This window comes from Cynoglossus semilaevis, chromosome 13 (genome assembly GCF_000523025.1).
Source record: "Cynoglossus semilaevis isolate Cse_v1.0 chromosome 13, Cse_v1.0, whole genome shotgun sequence".
NCBI classification, from domain to species: Eukaryota; Metazoa; Chordata; class Actinopteri; order Pleuronectiformes; family Cynoglossidae; genus Cynoglossus; species Cynoglossus semilaevis.
The window spans coordinates 4,421,604-4,449,175 of record NC_024319.1 but is presented as its reverse complement, the minus strand read 5'-3'; the positions used below and the strand labels follow the sequence as shown (position 1 = coordinate 4,449,175).

Sequence of the window (27,572 nt, the reverse complement as noted above, 5' to 3'; positions counted from 1 at the left end):
GGTCACGGAGCTGGGCAACTATCTGGGGGTAAGAGGGCGTTTGAAAACACACGATGAAGATGATGATGATGATGATGATGATGTTTCAACCAGGCTCGCTCTGATTCCTGTATCTGTGTGTATACGCGTAGAACGCCCAGGATAAGGAGGCAGTATCTGTGTGTATTCGCGTAGAACGCCCAGGATAAGGAGGCAGTGGACAAAGTAATGGGCGACCTGGATTCGAACAACGACGGCGAGGTAGATTTCACCGAGTTCATCATACTGGTGGGTGCACTCACCGTAGCCTGCAACGACTTCTTCCAGGACCAAAAGGACAAACAGGAGAAAAAGAAGGGCGCAAACCCTCAGTGAACGGTTCCTCACTTTGTCACCTTCAAGTTCCAGGGAGGAAACAGTTTAGAGCAGAGAGGAGGACGTCCTGTCAGGGCCGACACGTACACACACACACACACACACACACACACAGAGCTGTGTTAGGAGTGTGTGTGTGTGTGTGTCTGTGATGTGTGGTCACTTCATGTAAAACTGTATTTATGATCTGGAAAAATCACATGTGTTTCAACACCTGTCGTTGGTGAAAATGTGAAAAAATATTTATCACATGTCTTTTCTGATACTTTTCATGCATTTTGTAGCACAAACCCCCAAAGGCATCCCCCCTGGAAGAAAAAAAAAATAAACATGACCTTTACTTAAACAAATCATTCTTGGTTGAACTTTATTACAGAACAAACAAAAAAAATAAATAGGTAGGAACACGGGATGGCAGGGGGGGGGGGGGGGGGGGGGGAGGGCTGATTTGAATAATGCCTCGTGGCGTCTTTATTCCTATTAGACGTCCTTTACTTTGAGAACACAGGGTGTTGATTTAAAAGAAATGCAGTTTTGGTCAATTACCTGCGATAAATCAACGTTATTGTTTGGATGTGAAATGCTGCAGGAAGCTGTTCATTTAATGGTTTAATTTACTTTAGGTTTTATGGTCATGTGGAGGAGAAATGAGAACACGGGCTAACACCCAAGGCTGTATGCAAACGACGCTCGCTGAAATGAATATACGGCTAGTGTGTGTTTGTACTGGTATATCTATACTTGTGGGGACAATGTTCTCCTACCGTCGTTGTGAGGACCTCCTGCAGGTCCCAACTGAATGTGGTGGTCTGTTGAGGTTTGATATTTAGTTTGTAGTCAGGATCAGATCAATTCAGTTAGAGATTAGGATTAGGCATATATTTATAGTTAAGTTGTTCCTAACCTTTTTTGACTTGTGACCTTATTTTGACATCACAAATTTCTGGCATCTCCAGAGATTTTTTTTCATCATCATTGATTCTATTAGTTACACTATAATAGTTGAAAAAAAAATCAATAATTTTTAAAAAATCAATTACTAGACATTTAATATGAAAACCACTGCTATAAGCTAACGAGCTAAAGAATTCATAAAGTGAGGCTAAAGTGATCTACCCTCACTGAAATCGTTAAATATATATTTACTCATACAAACTAAATATACTTTATACATACATGATATGTTGATGTACTTTGATCTAACAGCACAACCTTCGCCATCTACTGGTGGATCCCGATCTTCTTATTGGGCACCACTGCATTACAGTATGTCAGTATGTGATGTGCTCATGAATCAAAACAACCAGTATGAGTGTGTGTGGGTGTGTGTGTTTGTACTGTAGAGGAAGCTACCAGCCTTAGCTTTAGAATACCAGGAAGTGTTTCTTTCTGTCAGACTCTCCTGTGGTGTAAGTTTAGTGGGAAGTCTTGGTACTGCAGTACATGCATTTTCTGGGACAAATGTTTAATGTGTATCAGTCTTGGTACTGCAGTACATTTACAAAACATGCGTTTTCTGGGACAAATGTTTAATGTGTATGAACACAAACACACGGAGACTCCGATTAATCTGAACCTACAGCCTTTATTGGACTGGTGAAGGTGTGCAGATTATAGAGTCGGGGGGGGGGGAGAGTGGGGGAGGGGAAGGATAACGGTCGAGAGAAGGAAGTGAGAAGAAAAGGAAGGAGAGAGGAAAAGGTCAGAGGGAAAGAAAGCAGCACTGTGTCCGTGTGAGCCAGCAGCCTACAGTTTTTACAGGTCTCCGATATGCCTCTCAGGCGTGTTCTGGGAATCTTTCCAGCAACCTCTAAATTAGCGTCATTCTCCAGGAACACAAAGACAGGAAGAAAAACAGGCCAAAGAAATGGAGGGAGGCAGAGCGAGCTCTCAGTCCATCACTAGGTTGAGCTGCAGACGAATATAAAAAAACACAGCAGAGAATCATGGGAAGTATTTCCCTTCACAGATTTGTCGTAGTTTTCCTGGGTTCAACGGCTCGACTGGATGATGTCACAATGTTGGATTCGTTCACTGTGTGGATTGTGCTTGTGATTGATATGGTTTGATGATCAAATAAAAAAGTGAAACATGCTGAAATATTTAGAGTAGGAATAAAATATAATTGTAGTCACGTTTGTCGTGCACGCTGCTGCGATCATCACCAACAGCGCTTCGGAGTTTACTCTGTATGGGAACATAGGCCACTAGGTGGCAGTAACGCACACTCTGTTAGGGGTCAGAGCAAAATTAGCTTCACTTTCCCTAAATACAAAATCTCTAATTAAGGATTTACGATATTATCCGTTGTAGATATTAGCGCGGCGGCTAAAACCGCATGTTTATTTCTGACAGTTACAGTGAAGGGCCAAGAAAAGAAAAGATTATATCAGGGACTGTTTATTTGTGTTTATTAATTTTATTATATTTAATTAAGTTTGAGAAATTAGTCGAATTTTAGTTTGTTAATTAAAAAAGATTATATCAGGGACTGTTTATGTTTATTTGTGTTAATTTTATTAAGTTTTGACAAATTAGTCGAATTTTAGTTTGTTAATTAATTTGTTTTTTGTTGTAAATTTGACATAAACATTGGGTCATAAGAAGTTTTTTTTTATTACAAATTAAGAAATTATCGATGATTATGTCAGTTCTGACAATTACAATGTATTATTGTAAAAAAAAAAGCAGTGTCGTACATCGCTTTCTCTAATTAATTTTTGTGTGTGTGGTTTGAGCCAATTTGGCAGAAACTTCGTTTTAAAATTTGTGGTCAATGATGAAAACAGGCCTGAATTAAAAAAGTGTCGCTGCAGCATTTTTTTTCTCCTAGAGTGTAGCAGCAAATATATGACCCAGGAGTGAAAACATGCTGTGTATACAGTCAGTACACAGTAATACTGCATTCAGTGAGCAAGTAGTTGTTGGAAGAGCTGTTGCTGTTGTTGTTGTTTTGTTTTTTTCTGAGTGAAACTAGAATGAAACTGATGGAAAGTAATAATATGGTGACATGGTTCAGGGAATTCAAACTGTGAATATTATCAGACCATGCAAGTGAGAAGGGGGGAGGGGGGTGCAGATGCGGGGGAAGGGGGATGTATTCACTGTTGACTAACGCTAACACAAAACTCTGGCGTACTCCCTCTACTGGATATGAACGATGTTTTGCCTCTTTTTCTGAATGTGAGTCACGTCTCTAACTTATTGCTTCGTGTTGACAGTGTTGGTGTTTCTGTCTGGGGCGACGAGAAAATCTCTGCACAATGACGACCAAGGTTAACACCGTAACTGTCATCCTTTGATCAGAAGGGATTGAAAAAAAAAAAAAAAAAAAAGAAGTTTTTTCCGAGGTAGTGGACTGAACGACACTGGGAACAAACAGGTCACTGTAGACCGAGACAGTGGAACAAGAGGGGTTGAAAAAAACTCGAACGCATCAGTGGAACAAGAGGGGTTGAAAAAAACGGAAAGAAGAATGTTTATCAGATAGCGATATCAGATATTTTCAGATACCGATACCAGTGATATTAGTAGCGCAATGATCATGTACTTCAGGTTGCAGTATTTGACATCCCAAATGAGTACACATAACAACTCCATTCTTATAAAACCATCCTCATTGTTCAGCATTGATATAACTTTGTTTCTATCCACCAGAACTCTGAATACTCCTTACTCCAACAGGGGGCGTTATACAACTCTTCTTCACGGTCTGTACACAACATCTTTGCAAAAAAAACAAAACAAAAACAAACTAACAATTCATGCATACTCTCTAACTGTCTTTATCTAGTACTGTGTCCTGGCTCTGTCTTCACTACAACCTCCCTCTCCTGCTCCGTTGCTAGGACACATATCGTGTACGTGTGTCACAGGCTGTGTACTACGTAGTATAGTATTATAGTTAACATCACATTCGTAGCCTCAGACGACAGAGCCGTGTTTGTAGCGTGGGTATAACAGCTGAGCTGCTCCGCTGTGACAACGTTTACTTCGAGTCACTTCAAGTTCTACGAAAGAAAAAAAAAGAAATCGATGCATAAGAACCGCAACATGACGATTCCCTTCCCTCTCTGATTAGCTCATGGCGACATCCGTCAATACTGTGAATGAGTTACGTTGTACACTTGAATGCATCATTGGTCAATTAGGCAGTCAGCAGCGAGCAGGAGATGTCGATTGGCTGGCAGAGGGTCAGACAGGCGGACGGGCCGAGGAGGAGACGTTTCCACCAGTCTGTTAAACATCTGGATGATACGTTGCAGGAAAGAGAGTGACGTGTTTTTTGTTTTCTTCTCCGAACACCAAAAAAAACAGTCGTTTGTTGCAAAAAATGTTCCTATAAAGGTGACGGGTGAGATTGTTCTGATTCTGGAACCATTGACACAAAAAAATGACCCCCAACCCAAACTCCCACCAATCCCCGTGTCTAGCCTCTGTTCTGCTGTGCTGATTCGTCAGCGTGTCCGTGGTCGTGGGGACTCCGCTCACCAACCACACACACCATGCCACCCTGGGTCAAACTGATCTTCCTCAACAAGCTCCCTGCCCTGCTCTTCATGCGCCAGCCCAGGAACAGCAGCGAGCGGCAGCGGCTGCGTCAACGACGGAAACCCAGGGGCCCAAAGAGGGGGGGGGGGGGGGGGGGGGGGGGCAAGAAGGGAGAGAAAAGATTACAGTGAGCAGAATCTACACTCGCCCACATCCTCCCATTGTCTTCTTGCTTCGCCTTTATCTACGAGGGGGTGTTAATGGGGGTGAGGGGTTAATGTGAGCAGAGACCGGTTCTGCCACAGAGCACTGATGAGGTCCAGCACGAGTCAAGGAGGAGGAGAAGGACGAGGGAGAGACGGATGAGAGGGATGGGAGAAGGGAGATTGAGGGAGGGGGGAGGGAGGAGAGGGAGGCAGTGACCACGGCAACGACGGCTTAATGCAGAGTTTAGGACAGGAGTGATTTAAGCGGAGTGGGTGTGAGGGTCGGACGACCGTAACTCCTCCGTCACTGTCTGTCTGTCAGGAAGCCTGCTCTCTAAACATGCCCAGAGGAGAAGCAGTAAAAATGCCACCTTCACTCTGTTTCCTTGGCTCCTCCTCCTCCTCCTCCTCCTCCTCCTCCTCCTCCTCCTCCTGCTCCTCATCCTCCTCCTTTTTTTTGTTGCTCACGTCATGCTGCTTCTTTAACTGCCTCTGTGTGTGTGTGTGTGGAATATTTAGCAGGATCTGACTGCATCAGTCTGTTTGTCCCCGATGCTGATGCTGTGAGCGTTACGGCTGTCGAGCTCCATCATCACTTATACATGAGGAGACAGATCTGTGATCTGGGACGTGTGTGTGTGTGCGTGTGTGTATGTGTGTATACCATCCTATTTAGAGGATCAGAAAAACAGAAGCGACGCGATGGCAGGTTGATATGACTAACATTATAGACGGAACCGGAGAGAAATAAACAGAAGCAGTCGGCGTCACCAGCCTGTTTCTCCACTTTGTCTCTTAACTTTTTCATTGACTTTTGACTTTAGAAAATGTTTTACATTAACAAATGTGAATAAATAAATAAAAATTAAATCATTATTCATCAGGTAAAAACTTAACAATCAATCGGATTTCCCACAATTCCTACATTTTTATTCTACAACAAAGTTACATCTGATCAAATAATCAATATCACTCACACTTTGGTCGTCGTCCTCACTCTTCATATGATTGGCAATGAAGCGAACTCCTTCCACCGCCTCCTCAAAGCCAGGACAGGCCTGAGCCAACAGGGCATGAGTCAAAGCGGGGCCCCCTGCGCTCTGCTGCCCCCTCTGGAGGTTTCCAGTGCCCCCATCCCGGCCGTCCTTTACTCTGTTCAAACCATCCATGGAGCCGCCTTTGGCTCCGCCCAGCTCTCCTCCGAACTGTTTGACAGACGCTCGGTTGACATAGCAGGTACAGGGGTCGTTGTCCTCTTTGGCAAAGACCCCCGTGGAGCTCCCCCCTCCATTTCCGCTGGCACTGCTTATCCCTAGACTCGCCATCAGGCCTCCCGCCTCCCCCCCACGCCCGCCCTCTTTTGGCTCCTGGGTTTTCCGTCGTTGACGCAGCCGCTGCCGCTCGCTGCTGTTCCTGGGCTGGCGCATGAAGAGCAGGGCAGGGAGCTTGTTGAGGAAGATCAGTTTGACCCAGGGTGGCATGGTGTGTGTGGTTGGTGAGCGGTGGTGCACGTTGAGAACGCACACACTGGTGACGATAGAGAAGGTGACCAGGACCATAGTGAACATCAGGTACTTCCCCACCAGGGGGACATCCAGCGAAGTGGGCGGGACGATCTTAGAGATCAGCAGCAGGAAGACAGTGAGGGCCAGCAGCACTGAGATGCACAGCGTCATCTTCTCTCCACAGTCCGAGGGCAGATAGAAGACCAGAATGGCCAGCGAGGTGATGAGAACACAGGGAATGATGAGGTTGATGGTGTAAAAAAGGGGCTTCCTGCGGATGATGAAGTCGTACGTTATGTCCACGTAGGCGGGGTCCGCCGGGTTCTCGTTTCGTCTGCCTGGCAGGGCGATGATGTCCCACTCTCCGCTCGGCGTGAAGTCGTCCATGCTGGCCACGTCGGCCCGCAGCACCAGATCGATCTCCGTGCGGTCGTAGGTCCAGGAGCGGAAGCGCAGCGTGCAGTTCTGCTGGTCGAAGGGGAAGTGCTTGACCTCGATCTTACAGGCCGACTTGTAGATGGCTGGGGGCAACCAGAAGATGCTGCCGTCGTAGGAGACCACCGCGTTGGAGTAGAAGGACACCTCGTACACTCCATCGGCGCTGGGAGACACAGTGAAAAGGACATGAGGGACTTAAGGAACAAGGGACGATCAGACATATACTACACATACAGAATCGTACTGACAAACCCTTCTCAAAACTCTCAAAAGTTCAGGTTTCACTGCTATCTACCACTTGCTCTGGTCAAGAGGACGTATAAGTAATGAATGGATGATTGGTGTAATAATTCACAAATCCTAATATCATCAGACAAGGAGCCAATGCAAGGAGGCTGAAGTGTCATCTGTGGCCCAGGAGTTGCACCGGTTGCAGACCCCGATTTAGGGCAACCCACGGCCGAAAGGATCCGGCTTGTGATTGGAGGATCCTGTGTTGCGTTGCCCACCACTTTTGTTGACATATTTCATTGCGTGTATATATGTACAATGATAAAAAAGGAGTTTTGTAGGAAAAGTCATAGAGTAAAGTCAGTCGACCTGGGGAACATGGGATTATCAGGATCATTTAATCCAGAGTGAGTCGGGTCGGAGATCTTTTAATCTTCACCGAAGGAAGGACTGAGGAAAGAGGAGAAGGCCAGACAGATCACTGAGCCGCTGCACCGCCGGCTGACACTGGGTTTCCATTACATTAAGACGACATTAAGTGTCCTGTGAGCTCCTCGGACACGTCCATCAGACAGACGGCCGTGTTGATACACCTCTGCACACCGCACTATTTACTGACCCTAACCTTTGTCCTCTCCCAAACCTTAACTTACAATCATATTAAAATTGCATCATTTTTTTCCCCCAAAATCTTCCATTTTCTTTAAAAAATATTAAAAAAGTCTTTTTTCTGAAGTATTTCTTGCAGATTTTCTTGATTGTGTACATGCTGTACTGCAACCTGAGTATAAATAACTACAACTATAATACATCCACGCATACATTTATACAACACAGTAAAAAAAAAGGAGCGGTGCGTGTTAGCATGTGTGAAATTGTGTGGAGGGGCTTTTATTCCGCTCATGCGTGTACATGCAGTACTGTCATGTACTGCATGTGCTTATCTATACAGTAATGCGGATGAGTCCATCTTTGAAGCGTCTCGTGAGATCTGCGGACGCAGTGTGTGGCAGTTGAGGCGGCGTTGAACCGAGTCCTCGCATGTTATCGATGAGTAATTACTGTGCACTCTGAGATACTGAAAGTATGGGGGGGGGGGGAATGTACAGTACAGGCAGAGTGAGAGACTTACTTGTTGTAAAGGACCACGTCAGGCAACCAGATGTGTTTGGAGGGCAGCCTGACCTTCAGCATCCCATCAAACTCCTCAGGCACCCACGTCAGACGATAGTCCTGCCACTCCTGAAATACCAAAAAAAAAAACCAAACAAACAAACACAGCACTGAGTGAAAGGTCGGTCAGAGGTACTTCTACCACAGCTGAAAGTACCGTACACACAGTACTACTGTGGACCTTCATGGACGACTGCACTGCACCTGTTCTCTCTGTATTTACATATACATTTTCCCTTTTTGGCCACAAACCAAACAGTATCATGGCAGTGAACTCTGCAGCACGGCTGCACCTGGCTGTAGGCAAATATGCGCATCAGCAAATATTTCTACATCCTGCGTGTGACCTTGTGTGTAGCGGCGGCGGCATCATCGTGTTCCGTACGTTGGAGGTCGGTCTTTGACGTCACCTCGCTGAGGCCTCTAACCTGTAACAGGATGAACGTGTGGATTTAAATGTAACTGCCATGTTGGAGCAGGAAGTAGCACGGTACTGCAGGTCGTCTGCAGTACCTCTGATGTACTCTAGTCGGTTAGAGTTTCTCTAGTGGCTCTTGTTTGTTTGTCCTTTGAGTCCCCCTAGTGGTGAACCATGGGATTCTGATGGTCGTCCCTGGGCCTAACCTCCTCAGTTTGTTTGTATCTGTGTGTGTGTGTCTTTGTGGACTTAAAGAAAGTAAATTAAATGTTGACAACAAAACATTTATTCTACAAATGATCACAAACACGCCCTTTCGTATTGTGCTACAGGCTAAAACAAACAAAAACAGAAAAGTGAAACGTTTGTTTGCTCTGCAGAAACATTCACGCTCCGTCGTTCTAATGGGCTCAGCTGTAGGAATTATAGAGAGAGAGAGAGAGAGACAGCCATGTAGAAAAAGGCCACGATTCAATCAGACTTGCATTATTCAGAGGTTCCACGAGGTCAGATCGTTCTAGATCTCATCCAAACGTCGCCATGAGACGTCAGATCAGCATTTCAGATTAAAAAGTTCTAAAGAAACACATTTCATATTCTTGAATTCAAACTGAAAACCTGACCAAACCCTCGTCTATAATGAAGCATTTATGGCTGACACTAACGTACTGAATCCCACTGTCTGGGACTCTGTTTTCATCCGGCTCTCAAACCTCTCTCGTCCTCTCCATCTGATCGTTCAATAGCCAAACTAATCAATCAGTTCTGGGTCAGTTCAATCCCAGCTGCCTTCACTGTCCGAGGACAAACATGCAGCAGCCTGCTCACCAGCTACTGTAGCCACATTACTGTTCATGCTAATGCAAAATTGCAAACCCTTTCTGTTGTTCAACGTAAGGTCGAGTTTTGTTTTTCAATGTAATTATTTGTCTTACCTGTGTGAGCCAAGTTGTTCAACGTGAGGTTGTTGTTTTTTTTTTTAATTATTTGTCTTACCTGTGTGAGCCAGACGTTGGTGGTCATCACCTGTTCCCTTTCATGCTGCAGATAAGGACAATCAAAGTTAGCGTGATAGTGTGACACAATATTACTATACATCACTAACAGATATAGGTAATATATATATATAGCACATAGAGTATATTTTAAATGCCATATTACAATTGCACTGAGTCCAGGATATCCGGAGCTTCAGCACATGGGCTGAGTCATGCTTGAAAAGTAATGGCTCCAGCACTTAGTAATACGAAACCTGATAGCCTCTTTCATTAGCGTCTTCCTGCTTGGTTGATGTGAGTGTCTACAAACTCCATGTGCTGAGGTTGGAAAGACAGGCTTTTAGAACGCGAGGATCTTCTCCTCCAACTCAAATCCTGATTCAGTAATTGTGATTATATTATCATGGAAATGATCAGACTTTTAAAAAGCTCTGCCGCGGAAACCGTAGCACTATTAACTGTTTTTAATATAGTAACTGTTGTTCAGTTAATGCACTAAACTGAGCATGTGAATTAAATTTAGGCTTTCGAAATTTTGCTGTGTTATGTGAAAGGAAGTAGCCCTGGTGATGGCGTAAAAGGAAGTGAGAGTGGACACATATGGTTAAAAAAAAGGGGGAAGAGATGCTTGGTAAAATGTTGTGTTTATGTCTTCAAATGACCTCTTTATCTGCACATCAACAAACCAAACCACTGGAATATTCCAGAATGAGCAGTCAGAGCCTTCAGCTCATACTCATCACTGCATGATCCGGTGACTGAATGTGAGTCAACAGAGGAAGTAAAAAGAAAAAGAAAAAAAAAAGAGTTAAATACAAGGAAAGAATTAACAGCAAACAAATATAGGCTCTCCTGTTTTTCTAAGATGTTAAACACATAACCTCCATACGTTTAATAAATGAATTGCTTCTAACAACAGCCTGGGGAAATTAATTACTAAAATATAGAGGCGTAATGAAAGATGGCTGATTAGAAATGGTTGAACTTCTGACGGGAATTAAAAATAATAATAATAATAAGAAGAAGCCATTTGACGCATCGTTAGAAAAATAAAAAATGAAACGGTCGTCAACGGCAGCTCGGCAGGTGTTTCACACGGACGCATTTGACTGACGCACAGGTTCAAAACCAGTGCCGCAAATAGCAACAATACGGAGCAAAGCCGTGAAAAGGGAAAGAAGAAAAAGTCAGAAAAGTGTCGATAATGTTGGTCCACATTAAGCTGCAGTGTAAAAGGTTTACTTTACACCTTGGCTCGGAGGTCACGAAAAGAAATATTATGAAGCCGGAAGTCGTCCGCAGAAGTCCACGGAGCAGAGCCGACGAACGGTAATGTAAACAATTCATAATACTTTTATGTGGTCGATAACTGAAATACAATGCAGTAGTACGAACATGGTTGCTATTCATTTACTTTTTATAAGAGTAAATAATTTATATATATTTATATATTGCTTTAACCGTAAGGTTAAGACAGACGGAACCTGTGCTAATATTGTCAAATACATTGATGCGTTCAAATGAGCAAAGTAGACGATAATGTCTGGCGGTTGGCGATATTAGACGTGGATTATTATAATACACACATATACATATGTATATACATGTAATACTCCAGGTCTGTTTAACTTTAGACACAGTTATAAAATACTTCAAATTACAGTAACTCATTAATATTGATATTAACATTTTCATTGTTATTTTAAATGTAAAAAAAATCTATTGACTTTGTCATTTTGTCTTTTTGTCATTTGGACAAAAGCAAAACATTAGATTAATTGGTTAAATGGTCAATAGGATAACCGACTCGACAACTTTAGCCTCTGATGAGTGGAATTGAATTTTCGACCTCATTACTGAGAGTCCAGTAATGGGTTTACTAGTGAAAGAGGTGAGCCACTTTCTCCCACTTAGTGGACAAATACTGGATTATCCTTTACCCTTGTTGAGCAAGTGCAGAAATCCACATTCGGACAAATACTGGATTATCCTTTGTTGTTGAGCAAGTGCAGAAATCCACATTGGATTATACCCACATAGAGCCGGGAATGATTTAGTGATTTTATTGGTTTTTCTGCAGGCAGTGGTGTTCTTACAGTAATTTGGTTTGTTGATTGAGGTGGGGAGGCAGGATAAGCAATTTAGTTGGTTTCAGATTGATTTTGTGTCTTATTCTGCTATGGCAGAGCTGGATCTGTGCCTGTTCGATCTTTCTGCATTTATTTTGCAACCTAATGGAATTTCATTGGACAGTAGTGAAATGTAGGTTCGTATGACGAGACCTTTTAGGTTAAAAATGTTGTTTTAGGTCATTTGTCACTGTTATCAACTTCTTTATTACTGAAGACTTGACTGATATCCTCCCCCTCAGCGGAGACCTGACAATGACCCCACAAGGATAGAGCGCCCCCTCAGCATTTCTTTTGTTCTGCTCGGCTCAGTTGTCATAAACAGATATTTGTTGATCAAAGTCATTAGGGTGAATAACAGCCTGGCCTTTAAAGGTCCAGGCCCAGTCACTGCACACTCACCACACTGATGAGCTGGGCCAGCGACACCATCAGCTGCACAGTCACCAGCTCAGAGGCGTTAGTGGCCGGACGGATCAGTTTGTTGTAGTGGGCGGGGTTAAGGAGGTGCTCCACCAGTCGTTCCTCTGTGTCTGCGCCAAGGACTCCTGGAACGACAGGACAGAGTCACAATCAATAACATAGATGGCGTTGACGTAATGTTTTTGCAGTTTAGACTTAAGAAAGAAAACATTTTTTTAATTAATGAAAAAAAATACAATACATATGAAACGTTATCTAGAGGCCTGTCATCTTGAGATTTACTGAAATGTAAAATTGGTGTTAATACTATATTTTAAGAGAATGCCATTAAGTCCAATTAAGTTGTATGTGTATTGTTAATGAATAATATAATAATGCTGTCAGATATTATTATTATTATCATTATTACATATAACATAATTTCCTAAGAGAATGCCATTAAGTCCAATTAAGGTTTTATAAGGAGTTAATTTTATAAACCAAAAACAGAAATTAGGATGTTGCTTTTTAGTCATCTTGAATTTATTACTACATTTTTTCTACTAAACTAGGGACTAAGACCAAGTTCAATTTTAGTCAAAAGACTGAGACTGAACCAGGTTCACTGTCAAAATAAACGCTGGTTCATATCAAGTTTCCCAGTCAAATTCCTCACATATTTTCAGAGAAAAACAAATAAATAAAACTGTACTGTACAGTGATACAGAAGCTGGACAAGAAAAAAAAAAGTTCTGGCCGCTCCCAGCAGTGAGTAAAGCAGGCGTATTCATGTGTATCGGAAATATAGGCTTTGTGAAACATGACATTACTCATCACTGCCAACTGCAGGAAGTCAGCGCAGCGCAATACACACTTCTCAGAAGATGTGACATCACAGAGATGAGTCAAGTCGTCTGAATGTCTGCGTTCGTCTCTGCTGCGCTGCACTTCTGTCCAGCTGCCAGTCTGTTGTTGCTTTGAGTTATTTTCACCTCATCTGCCTCTCCTCTCCTCCCTTTCTCCCCCCTCCCCCCTCCGGTCCTCCATCACCCCCTCTGTACTGTATCTGTACACAAATGACACTCTATGGAGGTGCTGTCATAACAGCAGACACCGAGGAAAGAAGGCGTTCCTGTTGAGAGGCACTCGGTGCATGAAAAAAAGACAAACAAATCCTCCATTCCTCTTTTTCCTCTTCCTTCCTCTCTGTCCTGCTCTTCCCTCCCTGCCTCTCTGGCATCTGTTGGCTCAGTGACGCATCATCGTTTCCTCTCATGATTCCCTCACACCTCTCCCCTGAAGATAAACACAGGCTGCCTACTGTTAACTTGGCACCGGTGCCGTCAGTGATCTACGGCCCGCTGTAGCTGCTGCTTTCGAGGCTATTGTTGGAGGTGGAAAACAAAAACGTAAACATTTTTGTAAAAAAAAAACGTTTCACCTCGTGATGCACAAAAACACAACATACTGATTAAGTAGCCACTTTATTAGTTACACTGATGATGGAACTGCTTCGAAAAGAAAATCTATTCCCCCAAACAAAATGGCATCTGTGAAAAAATATAATTAAAAAAATGTAGATCTATTTCAATTGGTTGAAAAATGACAGGCTTTGCAGCAGTTTAATCTAGGGCTAGAAAATAGATGGATGATGGATGGATGATATAAATTCTTCGTCTTATTCTCATTTCAGTGAACCTTTATTGTAACACTCCCTGACCTCCCCCCTAACCTCCCTCTCTGACCTCCCACTCACTCTCCTTTTCATCCTGTAGTGCTGACATACTCATGAAGAGGAATGACAGCCACGGCCTCTGGATCTAATGAGAATGACATTCCTACATGTTTCCTTGCTCTTGTCCTTTATTTATTTTATCTCTCTCTATTCATTCCTACATGTTTCCTTGCTCTTGTCCTTTATTTATTTTATCTCTTCTTCCTTCCCGCATCCCCAGATCTACACTTTCTCTGTCTCTTCATTCCTGCGTCCTCAGATCTACACTTTCTCTGTCTCTTCATTATCCGGGCCAGACCGTAATTTCTTCCCCTCTTCGTCCTCCTCCTCCCTTCTCTCTCTCTCTCTCTCTCTCTCTCCCTGTCACTGACAGCCAGTGTCCATTTATTGCCTCTTGTCTGCTGATTGGACATCATCAGGACGCAGCCTGTCAACACGTGTGCGCTTCTCTGCTGTTGTTTATTGAGTGCGAGCGGCGCTTTCCTGTTGGTGGAGACGCTCGTGAGGGAAATGAATGTCACTCTCTCTCTCTCTCTCTCTCTCTCTTTCTGAGCCATATGAGCCGTGTTATTATACACAGAGGCACAGGACAATATCACTGACATGTGAAAAAAGGAGCCGATGTTGTGCAGTAGTGCATACAATGAATATATATTTGTCAAAATACAGGCTATTTTGTATAATGGACCTGAGGTTATTTATAGTTATATTTAGTTTTATATATACAGTACATATATTTATACAAATAGAGTGTAATCATTAAACCTACAGTCATCAAAATAATATAAATATATCAAAACATAAGAGTGGTAAATGATCAACGAACAAGTGTATCCACAGCATTTTCAATTTTCTTTTTTTTATTGCCTACTTTATGTGTGTTTTTTTGACATTTTGGACCAGGAAACGAAATGAAAACATTTTCAGTTATTTATGTAAAAGCACTGTTTTAGAAGATTGTGCACTCTTGGCGTCGTTCCACTCACTGAGCCTTTTTGGGCTTGCGGTAAAAGTATACTGGACTCGTATTTTACTGCACTGAGACAGGGTTAGAGACCAAACGGAGCATTCTGTGTCATTCATTTAACAAGAACCAGGCTGAAGACCGAAGGCCGTAAAACATCCACTAATCACTACATGTTAAAGGTATTATTCAGCACAGTGGAACCTCGAGATACGAGCACCTCAACGTACGAGTATTTCGAGATACAAACAAGTCATCGAGCAGTTTTTTTGCATACACATCAACCAATGAGAGGTGAAACTGTACCGAACACTAAAGAACATTTTTACTTTAAATCGTTTCCAGACAGTGAAGTCCAAAGAACCAAAGTTAGAGTTTTTTTTCTATCACCGGAGTCTGAAGCATCAAATAAATGCAATAAAAAACCATTGATGCCAGAATGTCACCTTTAGAAGTACTTCAGAGTTAAGTTAAAAGTAAATGTCCTTGGTGCATTAACAGTATTTTTTAAAGTAAGTGCACAAAACAATGTCTTTAATCAATGACTCATTTTCTCTTCACATTAGTGCTGTCAAATTATCTTTTTTTTTTAGTCTGATTAATCACTCTGAGGCTGTGGATTAATCGTACTTTATCATGATTATTTGAGATAAATCCACTTTTCTAAATATGACAAAAATGCTCTTTCTTGTATCACTGGAACAGAGGCCAAAAACAGCAGGTAGATGTGTGTGTTTTACACTAGTTTTTATTTGTGACTAATACAAAAGAATATATTAATACAGAAAAATGTCAAGAAAAATTTAGGAAATTTACAAAACTGATAGTACTTAAAATGTAGCCTCATAGAGTTGGTTTTCAGAGGGTATGCTTTGGTAAAATTGAACTTTTACGACCTGTGTATCTTTAACTTGAACTGATTTAATTGCATGAATTAAAATGTTGGTGTTAAATATAACGGTCGTCTGTGGAACTCGGTGAACTCAACTAACACCTCTTCTTCCGCGTCTTCACTTCTGACTCACTGTGATGGTGAAGGCTGAGCTGAGAGCTTCTATTCTTTACAGTGGAAACACTGCACACAGAAAGTGACACAATTAATATTTCAATGGCTCCTCATTAGACCCTGGAGCAGAGAAAACACACACTATCCTTCACATGCAAACACACTCGCCAACACCAGGAAGGCAGAAGATGGAAGCCACATGTTCTAATGCTTCACTTCTCTTAAATCCTCCGTCGTCAGAGTTAAGTTCAGAGACGATGGACCAAAAATACATCGATGTAATATTATGTTGATCATAGTAACAATATTCAATGAATAATTGTTGATCTCTGAATTTAAACAACACACCTCAGAAACCAGTCTCCTCGAGGCAATTTTCAAAATTTGAAATACCTCATTAAAAAGTATTACTTCGAGGATTCACATACTGCTCAAATGACCAAAACAGAAGGAAGAGCGATGAATTGAGCTACTGACAACACCCTGTTTGGTCCGTGCTGCCCATAGAACACAGATATTAATATTGATTCTCTTTATCCATCCCCACAGTCACGGCACTCCTAAACTGAAGTCATGTCAATGTGGACGAACTGGCACCAAATTCAAAAAGGCAACAACAGCATCGTGACAATTGTGAATTCCAACCGTCAGAAGCATATTGTATATTTAGCAATACATAATGATACTTGATATGGATATAAAACATCCATCTCGATGTAAATATACTTCTAATACGCCGTACCAGTACGTGCTGATTATTGTACTGCAGCACTGAGGCAGTATAATAATCAGCCAAGAGTTGCTTTGTAAACAAACCAAAACAAATCACATCCCGTACGTTCATGCATATCAAACAACTCCAGAGCGTGGAGCTGAGGGCTTTTCTCCACCAGACGCCGTGGTTGTCAATGCCAAGTTAAACTAGCGTATTATGAATACGCAGTGGAACGGCTGATTTGTATTATTTACTGCACGAGGCAAGCAGCCGGAAGAGAAATGGTACGGCTTTCTAATGGCGTTGCCTATTTCAGGTATTGCAATAAAATACATCACTTGTGCCGCGTTACGCCTCTCATAACAGCTATTATTTGGCTACTCATAAATCCTGGGAACATGTTCTGGGCAGGTTCAATGACTGGCGGCGGAAACTGTGTGAGAAATGGAGCGCTCCCTGACAGACTGGAATAAATGCGTTTGACAATTTAACATTAAATGTTGTTTAAAGAAATAGTCCCTAAATACTTAAAAGAAGACTGGGACTGAGACTGGGAGGTTGTGATTGGACCTCGTGGCTGATTATGTATTTAATTATTACATGGATGATTTTTATTTTTTTTACGCAAAAGCCGACTTTAGTGCAGTGTAGAACAGTGATTCCCAACCATTGGGTTATTATTTATTTATACCCTGATAGCCTTTATTTATAGCCCTCCTCTAGGAGACAGCAGATGGTTATTAAAACTACAGAAAAGAGGGAGATCATTTTCCATTTTTTTCCATTCCTGCCAGCTTCATATCAGCGTTGTGTTCAACTAAACGGGCCCAGGTTTTACATAGAGTAAGTCAATTGTGAGTGAATGGAAACTAGAATCATTGGATCATGATATTTGATTACAAATACTTTTTGTGACTTTTTTGTTTGGTGGTGCATCGTGGGATTTTTCCAATGTAAAACATGTGCTGTGGCTCAAACAAAGGTTCAGGAACAGTGGTGTGGACTGCACATCTGTCTCTTTTATTGCACATAACATGTCTTAACCCACTCCCCCCCTCCCAAACACCCTTTATCTCCTTCTGCTTCTGCCTATGTTTCTGTGAAACCTCAGCTCCGGCTTCTTGCTAATCTCCAGGGCCATGTGAGTGCTGCACATTCACTACCAACACAGACATTATCTTGCTCACTCTCTCCGCTTCACACACACAAATTATCTCCCACACATCGCACATGAGAGCACGCCGTTTTACACACAGAATCACACGTCTCACGTCGCACAAGCCTGACACTGGAGAGGGGACACTGCTGCGAGTGTCTGATCGCAGATGTTACCCCGATGGCTGCTCTGATCCTGTTGCTGCCGTGCCACCGGGGGAGCCCTCCAGAGAAACGGAGAGCAGCGAAATACAGAGATAATAGAGAGAGTGAAAACAGGGAAACAGATAGCAGGACGGATGTACTGCGCAGGTAGAGATGCTGTGGAGATCAAAGAGCTAAAACAGTGCAGCAGGAGAAAAAAAAAAGTGATGACAGGCGGAACTGACTGACCAGAACTTTCTAGACTGTGCGCCTGCCAAGGCAATGATTAGTGGATACTGCTTACATCATCATCATCATCATCGCTCGGTGGAGGCGCAGGACAAAAGATTTTACAGTGGCCACAATCACGGCTCCTCGTATGTGTCATAAGTTATGCAGATGATGAGATGCTCGTCGTTAAACCGCTCCATAAACATTTGATGTCCCCGGTGGACAGGACTATATCCAGTAACCCTTGCATCAGGTCAACTCAGCACCACAGGCCTGTTTATTATGCATGGCCTGCTGGGAAGATGACAAGAGGTGTTCTCCTCACACAGCAGAATGGACACCTCCTCCCTCAGCTGCATCTGAGGCATGTGGTGCGATGTCCTTGAGTGTCCTTGCACTGCCCCGTTACATTCTTTAGATGGATGTGCGTCGGCGTCGTCTTAAGTGACAATTCAGTGATGGTGGAAGTGAACAGAGAAAAATGAGGATCTTTAAATGTTGCCTTTAAAATATCCATGACACACACTGGATGTTAAAAGGAACTGGATGTTCCAGGTGGCTGGATGCTGGAGGTTGCCTACTGTAAACTGCTCCGTATTATATACTCCGTTCATTAAGTTAATTAACAAAGAGAGAATATGGCCCTAACTGTATGGGAGAAAATGTCACATATTGACATTTCCTTCTCCTGCACGGTCCGGTGGTCAATTTGCACATGATTTCCATACGTTGACAGCGGCGCCTCCTGTGCTTTACCCTAATTTTTTTTCCAAATGGGGTTTACATATTTGACGCCCTGTAGTGTTTAACACCATTAACTTCACCGTTTATATTTGACTGACAATATGAATACAGTGAGGAGTAGACACTTATGAATCTACGAGAGGCTGAGTCCACTTCTTATATACAGTCTATGATTTTACTATTTTCTTCTTACACATTCTCATATGTTATTTGTATCAAAATAATAATGACAGTCTTTTATTGCGATGTTTCCTTCAGAGAAAGAATTTTTATTTTGATTAGATTGATTTCAGTTAAGTGTAGATGTGTGTATGTTCAGAGAAAAAAAAACTTCTTATCAGTGAAATCACTCTTATTGTTTGTCCAAAAATAATCTTATCATCTTTGCTGTGTTTTGGATTTCCATCCTGAGAAATTACAGATATACATAAAAATATGTTTTAGCTTATTATGAATTTGAATTAAGCAGTAACAGGATATAGAAATGTATGCTATAGAATAAAACCCAGTGGAGCAGCAGGATTATTTGTTTAAATTTAAGATTGTTAGTCTATAGTCTTTAGATTTTTTTTTTAATCTTTCGGAGATAGAACATATTTTATTAAGAATCCTTGTCCCATTATCAGATTTTTTTATTTTATTTATTTTTTTGCTTGATACTTTCATGGAACCATTTTTGCAGTAGTGGCGTTTTGAGATTCAGTTGTGATTCATTGTGGGAAATGACAGTCTTTTGCTCATAACCAAACGTTGAATGGATAATATTATGTCACCTCTAATTGAACCAATCAGATGCGTGGTTCCTGCTCTGCCTTTGGCAGAACTCCTGCCAGGACAAATTAATACCAAATTACTGCAAATTTATGGAGCTAAAAAAAATCTCCCAAGAACAACATAATAGGTTTACACTTAATTCCTACCTCATTTGCTACTGCGGTAGATCTGTAAATAAGAGAGAGCGGGGGAGAGAGAGTGTGTGTGTGTCCTCGGGCACACACACACACACACACACACACCGAGAACGACCACGTCCATCTGCAACAGACGGAGGCACGGGGCTTCCCCTGCTCTGCTGGAGGATGACATGTCATTTATCTTTTGAAGGCAGGATGTTGAAATTGTTTTAGCTCAACCTGCTTCTCATTAACCTGCCCACTCAATACAGGACCTCAGTGTTAATGAGGGAGCGCCGGGGGGCAGAAAGAGGGGAGGGGTCGGGAGTGATAACAATTCTGCCTCACTGGCTGCGATGAGAGACAGGACCCAATCACCGAGCAATGAGGATTTATACCATGTTTTATAACAGACAGGGATAATAATCGATTATAGAAGATTGGATTCCACATTCACGGTAGATGAGATTGTTTATCACAATCTGTCACACTTGGTTTTCTAAATTCGAATTCGAACCAGCATTACACCACAGCCACCCCAGCAGAAGGCGCAGTGATGTTCACACCTGTGATGTAATACCACCTGGTGCCTCCTCTTTGATCAAATACCCCCACGAAATAATAACCCCTCTATATAAGGCTAATTACCTCAGGAGCTCGTGGATCTGTTTTGAATTCTTATGATCCAGTCTGAAACGCATTCGACAACAAACCCGCGCCGCACACACCGCAGTGGAGGAGTCATCTCTGCACATCTGTCACACCGTCCGTGTCCCCCCCCCCACTCTCCAGAACTCCTCACTTTAAATACACACACATTGAACTTCAAGCTCGTGGCCACATCAAGGTGACGGTGTTGACAAAAGCGCAAAGATGGAGCCGTTAGACGCACAACTTACTCACCTCCCGCAATGGCGAGCAGAGCCAGCAGCGTCGGCGGCAGCAGCGGCAGCGGCCGGCCGTCCATTGTCGTCCGTGCGCTCCGAGCCACAAAGGTGTTCGCTGGGATGGAGAGGCCACCCCCAAAAAACACGCCCGCAGCGTTACTCCCCTTCTCTACCACCACCACCTCCTCCTCCGCTTGCGTTCCTTTTTCTCCTCACGATCCCCCAAAATATCTCCCCCTTACTCTCCACCTGTCATGGTGACGTCAGCATAGCCCCGTCTTTGGACTTTTTCGTCGGATCCGGGTGAACAATGTGCGTGTATCGGCGCAGTCAGGTGAGCAGTGCGCAGCGTCGAGCGGTGCGGCGGCGAACTGCGCGCAGCGATGCGACGCGCGGGAGAGGCGGGAGCGCGCAAGGAGGCGTGAGGAGAGGATGTGGCGTAAAAACCTCAGAGGAGAAATTCACACGTTTATAAAGATTTGAATCTTTGAATGAATTTAGAAACAACAACAACATGTCTTTATGGCTATATGTTTAAAAACAAATCATTTTTAGTTAAATGTCTATAGAACTCTGAGTGTATGAATAATTCCTATCACTTCACACACACACGGAATTAATTTATAGTCGTGACTCATATTTGATTAAATCTCCCATTTTTCCACGTGACTCAAATTTGATTAAATCTCCCATTTTTCCAGAGCGTCCAACTCCGGTGACCTCTAATCCACAATTACAAAGTCAAACACGCAGGACGGGAGATGATGGATGACGGAGAGGACAGAGACAGCAGGTAGGATGGTGGTGCTGATAAGAAGGAAGATGAAACGGTCACAACACTGAGGTAGAACCGTGTTTGAACTGGCAGCTGGTTTATGACCTGCACTGATTGTAGGTGTATGTTAATAGGTGGGCAAAAAAAAAAAAAAACCTGGGGGAAAATACAGCGACATAAAGAGGGTAATGGGAAATAAAAAAGCAGGGCAGGACAGATAGGAAAGAGATTAAAGAGGGAGGTCGAGGGGGAGGAGGGGGAGGCAAATGTTGTGTTGACTGTGGAGCAACACAACAGCCCCAACCTCATGAACCTGGTTTTGTCTATTTTCATCACCAACACATGCGCAGCTGCCTCACACACACTCTCACACACACGTACACAGTATGTGTACACAATATGCATTCTGAAGAAGACTCTTAACAGCGATGTCTGACATCCCCCTCTCTCTCCCTCTCTCTCTCTCTCCCTCCCTCTCCCCCTCAGAGGTGTGTGTGTGTTGCTCCTTCTCTGCACTGTAGAGTGCTGTAAGTCTCTTCCTAAATTATTTAAAGCCTGGGACCCCCACGAGTGCTCGTCTACCCCTCCCCCCCGCCCCTTCTTTAATCTTCGCCCACTCCCTCCTCGCACTCTTGTGGCAGCTGCAGGTATTTCCTGTGGATAAATCTCTGTTACATAAATACAAATATGACATCCAAACATGTCCTGCGTGCACATAGAGCTGAGAGGCAGATGTTCATGAGTACCATGTGGACCACATCCCACAATGTGAATGCTAATGGCAACAAGTAACCATACGTTTTACCCTGTTCAAATCCTTCCCCCACTTCACAGAGCTCCTCTGGGGTTCATTTATTTTCCTCTTGCCTGGCAGCTCCGTTTCACTTCCCTCTGCAACATTTACATGGACCCTCAAGGGGCCGCAGACCCCCTGTTTAAAACCTCCGCAGTGGGTTGTATGTTTGTGGCGTGCTGTCACTAATATTACGATAATTGTAATATTCTAACATATCACAGTCATATGCCCATCATGTCACATCAAATACTGGGCCACACGGGGACATGGTGGTTAGTGCACTTGCCTTACAGAGAGAAAATCACAAACATGCATGTTTAGGTTAATTGTTCACATCCTAAATTGATCCTCTGTCCTCTGTCCTCGTCTGATGACAGCTGGGATTGACTGCAGCTCCTCGACGAGCCTGGGAAGGATGAAAGCGTAGCGTACGAAAGGTTAAATTTGATCTGAATATCTTTCCTTCATTAGGAGACGTTAGACACGAGTTAACAACGATGAGCTGCGAAACTTATAATTAAAGAGAAGAAGAAGAAATTAAGCCGTGTACCAAGCACACGTCTGACTCCCCCAGATTTTGTTGTGTTCCTTTGACCTACTTCATAATTTAATTGGAGAACATAAAAGCACACCGAGCTGAAGGGATGACACGGATGAATGGAGGGATGATATTTACTGGGGTTCTGTTTTCCAACATTGCCTTTGGTGACTCTGTGGGTGAAGCAGGCCGACTCAGATCAGCTGCGCGGTTTTACTCTGTAACTTTTGTTGCTGCCTGAACGTCACATCACGTCGTCTGGCTCTTCATTCACAAACACACAGCAGCCTCCAACAATGCAGCACAGTCACAGTTATCCATGGCTTTTTAATATTGCAGTCTGGTTCTCCCTCGCTCTCCTCCTTCCCCGTAGATGTGGCTCTACCTAATCACCATGGCAACCTGGTAATCCATGAACAGAAAAAATAAATAAATAAAAAATCCGACTCCCTCTTCTCACGCACACATGCACACATACGGCTGGACAGCATGCACACACATGGATGCACACATAGGCCGACGGTGCATGCAAGACACACAAAGAGTTGCTCGTGGAAACCGCTACACCGGTTCTAACTGGTACGACTGTGACATGTCTGCACGCATCACTGTGAGGCCCGGAGCTTTCCTTTACTTGTGTTGTCATGAAATTATTTATGGAAGGTTGAATTGCAATGAATTTTGGGCCGTGCAAATAATTGGCATGTTGTGGTGTTGACACCAGCGTGTGTGTGTGTGTGTGTGTATCCTAGTATACAGTGACACTTCCGGGGTCAAATGTTAGGAAAATACTTTTTTTTTTGGCACGACATTCAAAGTGTCATTGGGAGTTGATGACAAATCAGAGATAGAGTTCTTATTTGTAATTAGAAGGTAATACAGTGTTTGGATGTGAGTTGTTCACAAAACACACAAAGGCGGCGTGGGTGTGTGTTTGACTTAGTCTAATTGATTTCACACACAGGTCAGTGATTTCAAACACACAGATTATCTCACCTCAGATGATCGGTGTCATTCTCTTTTTTTTTCTGCTGATAACATGGTTTGTAAATCATGAATATATATATAAATGTCATTTTTTTTATATTTTATTAACCGAGAAAAAATGATTAACAACATCAATACACAACCAGTATCAGTGTGTGTGTGTGTGTGTGTGTGTGGACTCTCCCCCTGCACATATATCATTTATGTATACGTATAATAGGATCTTTTACAGTCCATTTCAAAGTATGATTTTTTTCATTTGTTTACAACCAAGGACGACCATAAATTTATTTGCGCGCTGGCACGCAGCCAAATGTTCTTCCATTTGCCGGATACAGTATAATGTCACATGACCCCTCCTCCTACACTAGTCCTAACCGTCTAATCAATACAACTCTTTCTCGTGACAGACACGGCGATCGGAAAAAAAATCAGCCTTGTTTTGAGGATAAATCAATAAGCTGATTGACACGTCAGATGGATGAATGAATATGCTCCAATCAGGTGCATCGATTCCACGGACCTAACTGGACCTGAAAAGATGGAACGCTGCTAATTGATGATGTCAGCACCTCTGTGTAAGGCCGTCACATGAGCAGATTATAAAGCCTGTCCATTTACTCCGCTCATAGTACTCACTAATATAATTGCACTGTCATGTGTGTGTGTGTGTGTGTGTGTGTATGTGTGTGTATGTGTGTGTCGATGCCTGAGTCGTTTTGGAAACAACATAATCAGCCTCTCCTGAGTGGTTTTGGAAACAACATAATCAGCCTCTCAGTGCTGTGTCTGACTGTGACCACTAGGTTGTGCCTGCACATGTCATGCTGTATCTCTGCGTACATTGTTGCATACAGTACAGAATCACTGTTTTAGTATTTTTTTTTTGTTTTTTGTCTTTCGCTCAGTGCAGCCTGGTGACAGGATGTTGCAGAGTCATGTGCTCGGCTCCAGTGAAAGGCAGTCTGTGTGTACAGTAGTGGTTGACCAGTTCAGGGATACTGGAGAAGACACAGCTGTTCTGGTTCAGGGTGTAGCCCAAGCCTTTGCTGCTCTTGGTCTGGGCCACGATGATGTGCACACAGCTCTGACTGGTCCTGATGGGACAGGATGGAGAGAAAAGACGTGGGTGAAGTAAAAAAAAAAAAAAAAGTAATTCAGAAGAAAAACAGCAACAGTTAGCCTGCAGAGAGAGTGCAGTGGAGATAGTCTTATCTGCCTGTCCTCTAATGAGGCAGTGAATTTACTCAGTTCAGTTTGCGGTTAAAGATGTCGGGTCTAAAGTTCACACAGAATGGTAAAAGTACACACACCAGAGTTCTTCTGCACTTACTTTATCTTATGCTATGCTAAGATAGACTTTACTATGCTGTACAATATCATACTATATGCATTTTCTTCTTTGAAAATCCTAAAATAATCTTTATTTATCAGACTTCTCTTGGTCATTACTATACTATTATACTATGCTACGCTACTGTTGTTCTATTTCATTCCAAAACAATATATGGATAGTCAAGTCTCTTATGCTACTAATAATTTTGTTAAGTAATTCCTATAAAGAGCTACTGTAGCCTTTTTTAAAAAAGTGCATGTATTATTGACTCTGTATAATTTTTAATTTTGTTAAGTAATTCCTATAAAGAAATGGAACGGTCCTCACTGATAACTGATTGACTCTAACTTTTCGAAGCACCATATCTCTAGATAACCGACGCTGAATTAATTGTGTATTTTTGGAATGAACTTTAATGTATAAAACGCCCACACTCACTTTAAAGCAATGGAGTACTTGCTGGTTCCTGATTCGCTGTCTCTCACCAGGAAGCTGGCCTCCCTGCAGCGCTGCAGCTGAGCCTCAGCCTGCTGTCGACTCACACTGCCATGGTACCAGCTAAGAGAGGGAAAAGGGAGGGTGGGTCACATTGAGAGACGGAGGTCATCGACATGAAATCACACTGACATACTGAGATAAGTCAGATGTCAAGTTAATGATAGGTGATGATGGTGAGAGAGAGGGAGCGAGACGGGGGAAGAGAAATAAAGATTGACAGGCAAATAAAAGAGGCTGATGGAGGCATTTTCAACTCTGCGTAAATAAATCAAGACATGTGCCGTAGAATGAATACATTGGCAGTGTCAAAGCTGACGCCGTCAGGACAACAAGTAAAATATGGGGAGTCCCTGTGTATGTGGCGTCAGGGAGAGATCTACGAGGATACAGTTTGGTGCTGACAAGGTTACAGACAAAAGTCATTTATAAACCGGCTGGAAGAGCTGAAACACGGAGGATATTCATTCATGATTAGGTTAAACTGACTAAAATAAAATCCACAAACTAATGATTAAAATTAAAATGCACCAAGTGTAAACATCGATCATCAGAATGTGCTGTGTATGAACCAAATATTGATTTTTGTATTGTGTTTGTGGCTTGGTATATTTTCCACATGTGACTTGATTTATGGGCAGAAAAAAAAATACAGTTGTACGTACCCCCGGCCCCGCAGCTTCCATTAGTGTTCACTAAAGCTTCAACATTTAATGGCTTTTTTAGTATCATTTAGATTGTGCTCCTTAACTCAGATTGACATAGTGTTATCTCGTTTTTATGGAGTTTATCAGCCAAATTTGGCGATTGTACCATTCCATTTAAATGGCTTCTTCAACATTAGACAGACAGACACAGCTAAAGTTAGGTCTGAAGACAGAACCAAGCATGGATAATGTATAAACAGAGGAGACTCTTGACCAGGCATGGGCAAACTAAGGCCCGGAGGCCAGATGCGGGGCCGTTCAGCTTTTTAATCCGGCCCGCTAAACCTTTCCAAATGATATAATTATCATTATACTTCTGCCTTTTCACTGCAATACCCACGTTTCCCCAATAGATGGTGTAGAAAAGGATAAAAGCATTTTAGCGTTTATCCATGACCTTGACATGTTGTTTATCTCTGTCTCTGTCTGCCCGCGAGTCAAAAGGTTTGCCCACGCGTATCTGCTCCTGAACCGGCCGCTTTGTTCAATTTTAGGACAATTGTGGTCCGCGAGTCAAAAGGTTTGCCCACGCCTGCTCGAGACTCTTCTTCTGCCTCACCTTTGTTTTTCCAGGGGCAGACTGGGGTCCAGTTTAGCCTCATCTCCGTCCAGTGGGACACCAACAGACGTAGGAGACGGAGGAGAGTGTTTGTTAGCGCTGGAGGAGGGAGACAGCGGGGAAAGCTTAAGTGTGGGGAAAGATGGAGATGGAGGCGTGAGAGGGGAGAGTTTAAGGATAGGTGAGGAGGGGAACGATGGAGACGAGGAGGAGGATGGAGGGGAGGGAACCAGTATTTTGTGGTTCCAGTTCTTTTGTCTCAACGTCTGTTGCTGCTGACGGCCGGTGGTTGAACTGTTGTCTTTACCGGTAGAACAATCCACCGCTTCGAACTGAGCTGCAACAAACAGTAAAGACAATGTGAGAGTCGATCAACGTAGACCAGCGCAACTAAGATAAACATGTCTTTGGAAATAGAGTTGGTGGGATTGTTCAAACATAAAATGGTTGTGACAACACTGTGCAATTAAACTCATAGTATCCTTCCTCCCACTCCTACCCCCTCCCCGCCCCCTCAGTTCTCCATCCAATCACGCTCTCCCTCTTTTACCTGACAGCGC

The 27,572-nt window shown here is 42.9% G+C and overlaps 2 protein-coding genes across 4 annotated transcripts in view; one reads left to right on the top strand and one right to left on the bottom strand.

Annotated features, from left to right (window-relative positions):
* The window catches only part of s100t (S100 calcium binding protein T), a 2,002-nt gene extending 1,292 nt beyond the window's left edge, over positions 1-710 (top strand). The window contains exons 2-3 of the mRNA XM_008323142.3: positions 1-28; positions 175-710. The exon at positions 1-28 is cut by the window's left edge and continues 135 nt beyond it. Coding sequence (XP_008321364.1) covers positions 1-28; positions 175-354 — 208 coding nt within the window. The 3' untranslated portion in view covers positions 355-710. The remainder of the gene's footprint in view (positions 29-174) is intronic.
* Positions 711-5,029: 4,319 nt separating this feature from the next.
* Positions 5,030-21,203, bottom strand: chrnb2 (cholinergic receptor, nicotinic, beta 2). 3 transcript variants are annotated; one of them, XM_008323149.3, is made up of 5 exons: positions 20,836-21,203; positions 12,346-12,491; positions 9,813-9,857; positions 8,358-8,467; positions 5,030-7,157 (listed from the first exon to the last, which is right to left on the bottom strand). In XM_008323149.3, the coding sequence occupies exons 1-5, from the start codon at positions 20,897-20,899 to the stop codon at positions 5,981-5,983; spliced, it is 1,542 nt and encodes a 513-aa protein (XP_008321371.1). In that variant the 5' UTR covers positions 20,900-21,203; the 3' UTR covers positions 5,030-5,980. The 3 variants fall into 3 exon arrangements, with proteins under 3 accessions (XP_008321371.1, XP_024917283.1, XP_024917284.1); XM_025061515.1 differs by lacking the exons at positions 12,346-12,491; positions 20,836-21,203 and adding an exon at positions 9,978-11,142; XM_025061516.1 differs by lacking the exons at positions 9,813-9,857; positions 12,346-12,491; positions 20,836-21,203 and adding an exon at positions 8,746-9,213.
* Positions 21,204-27,572: the final 6,369 nt, after the last annotated feature.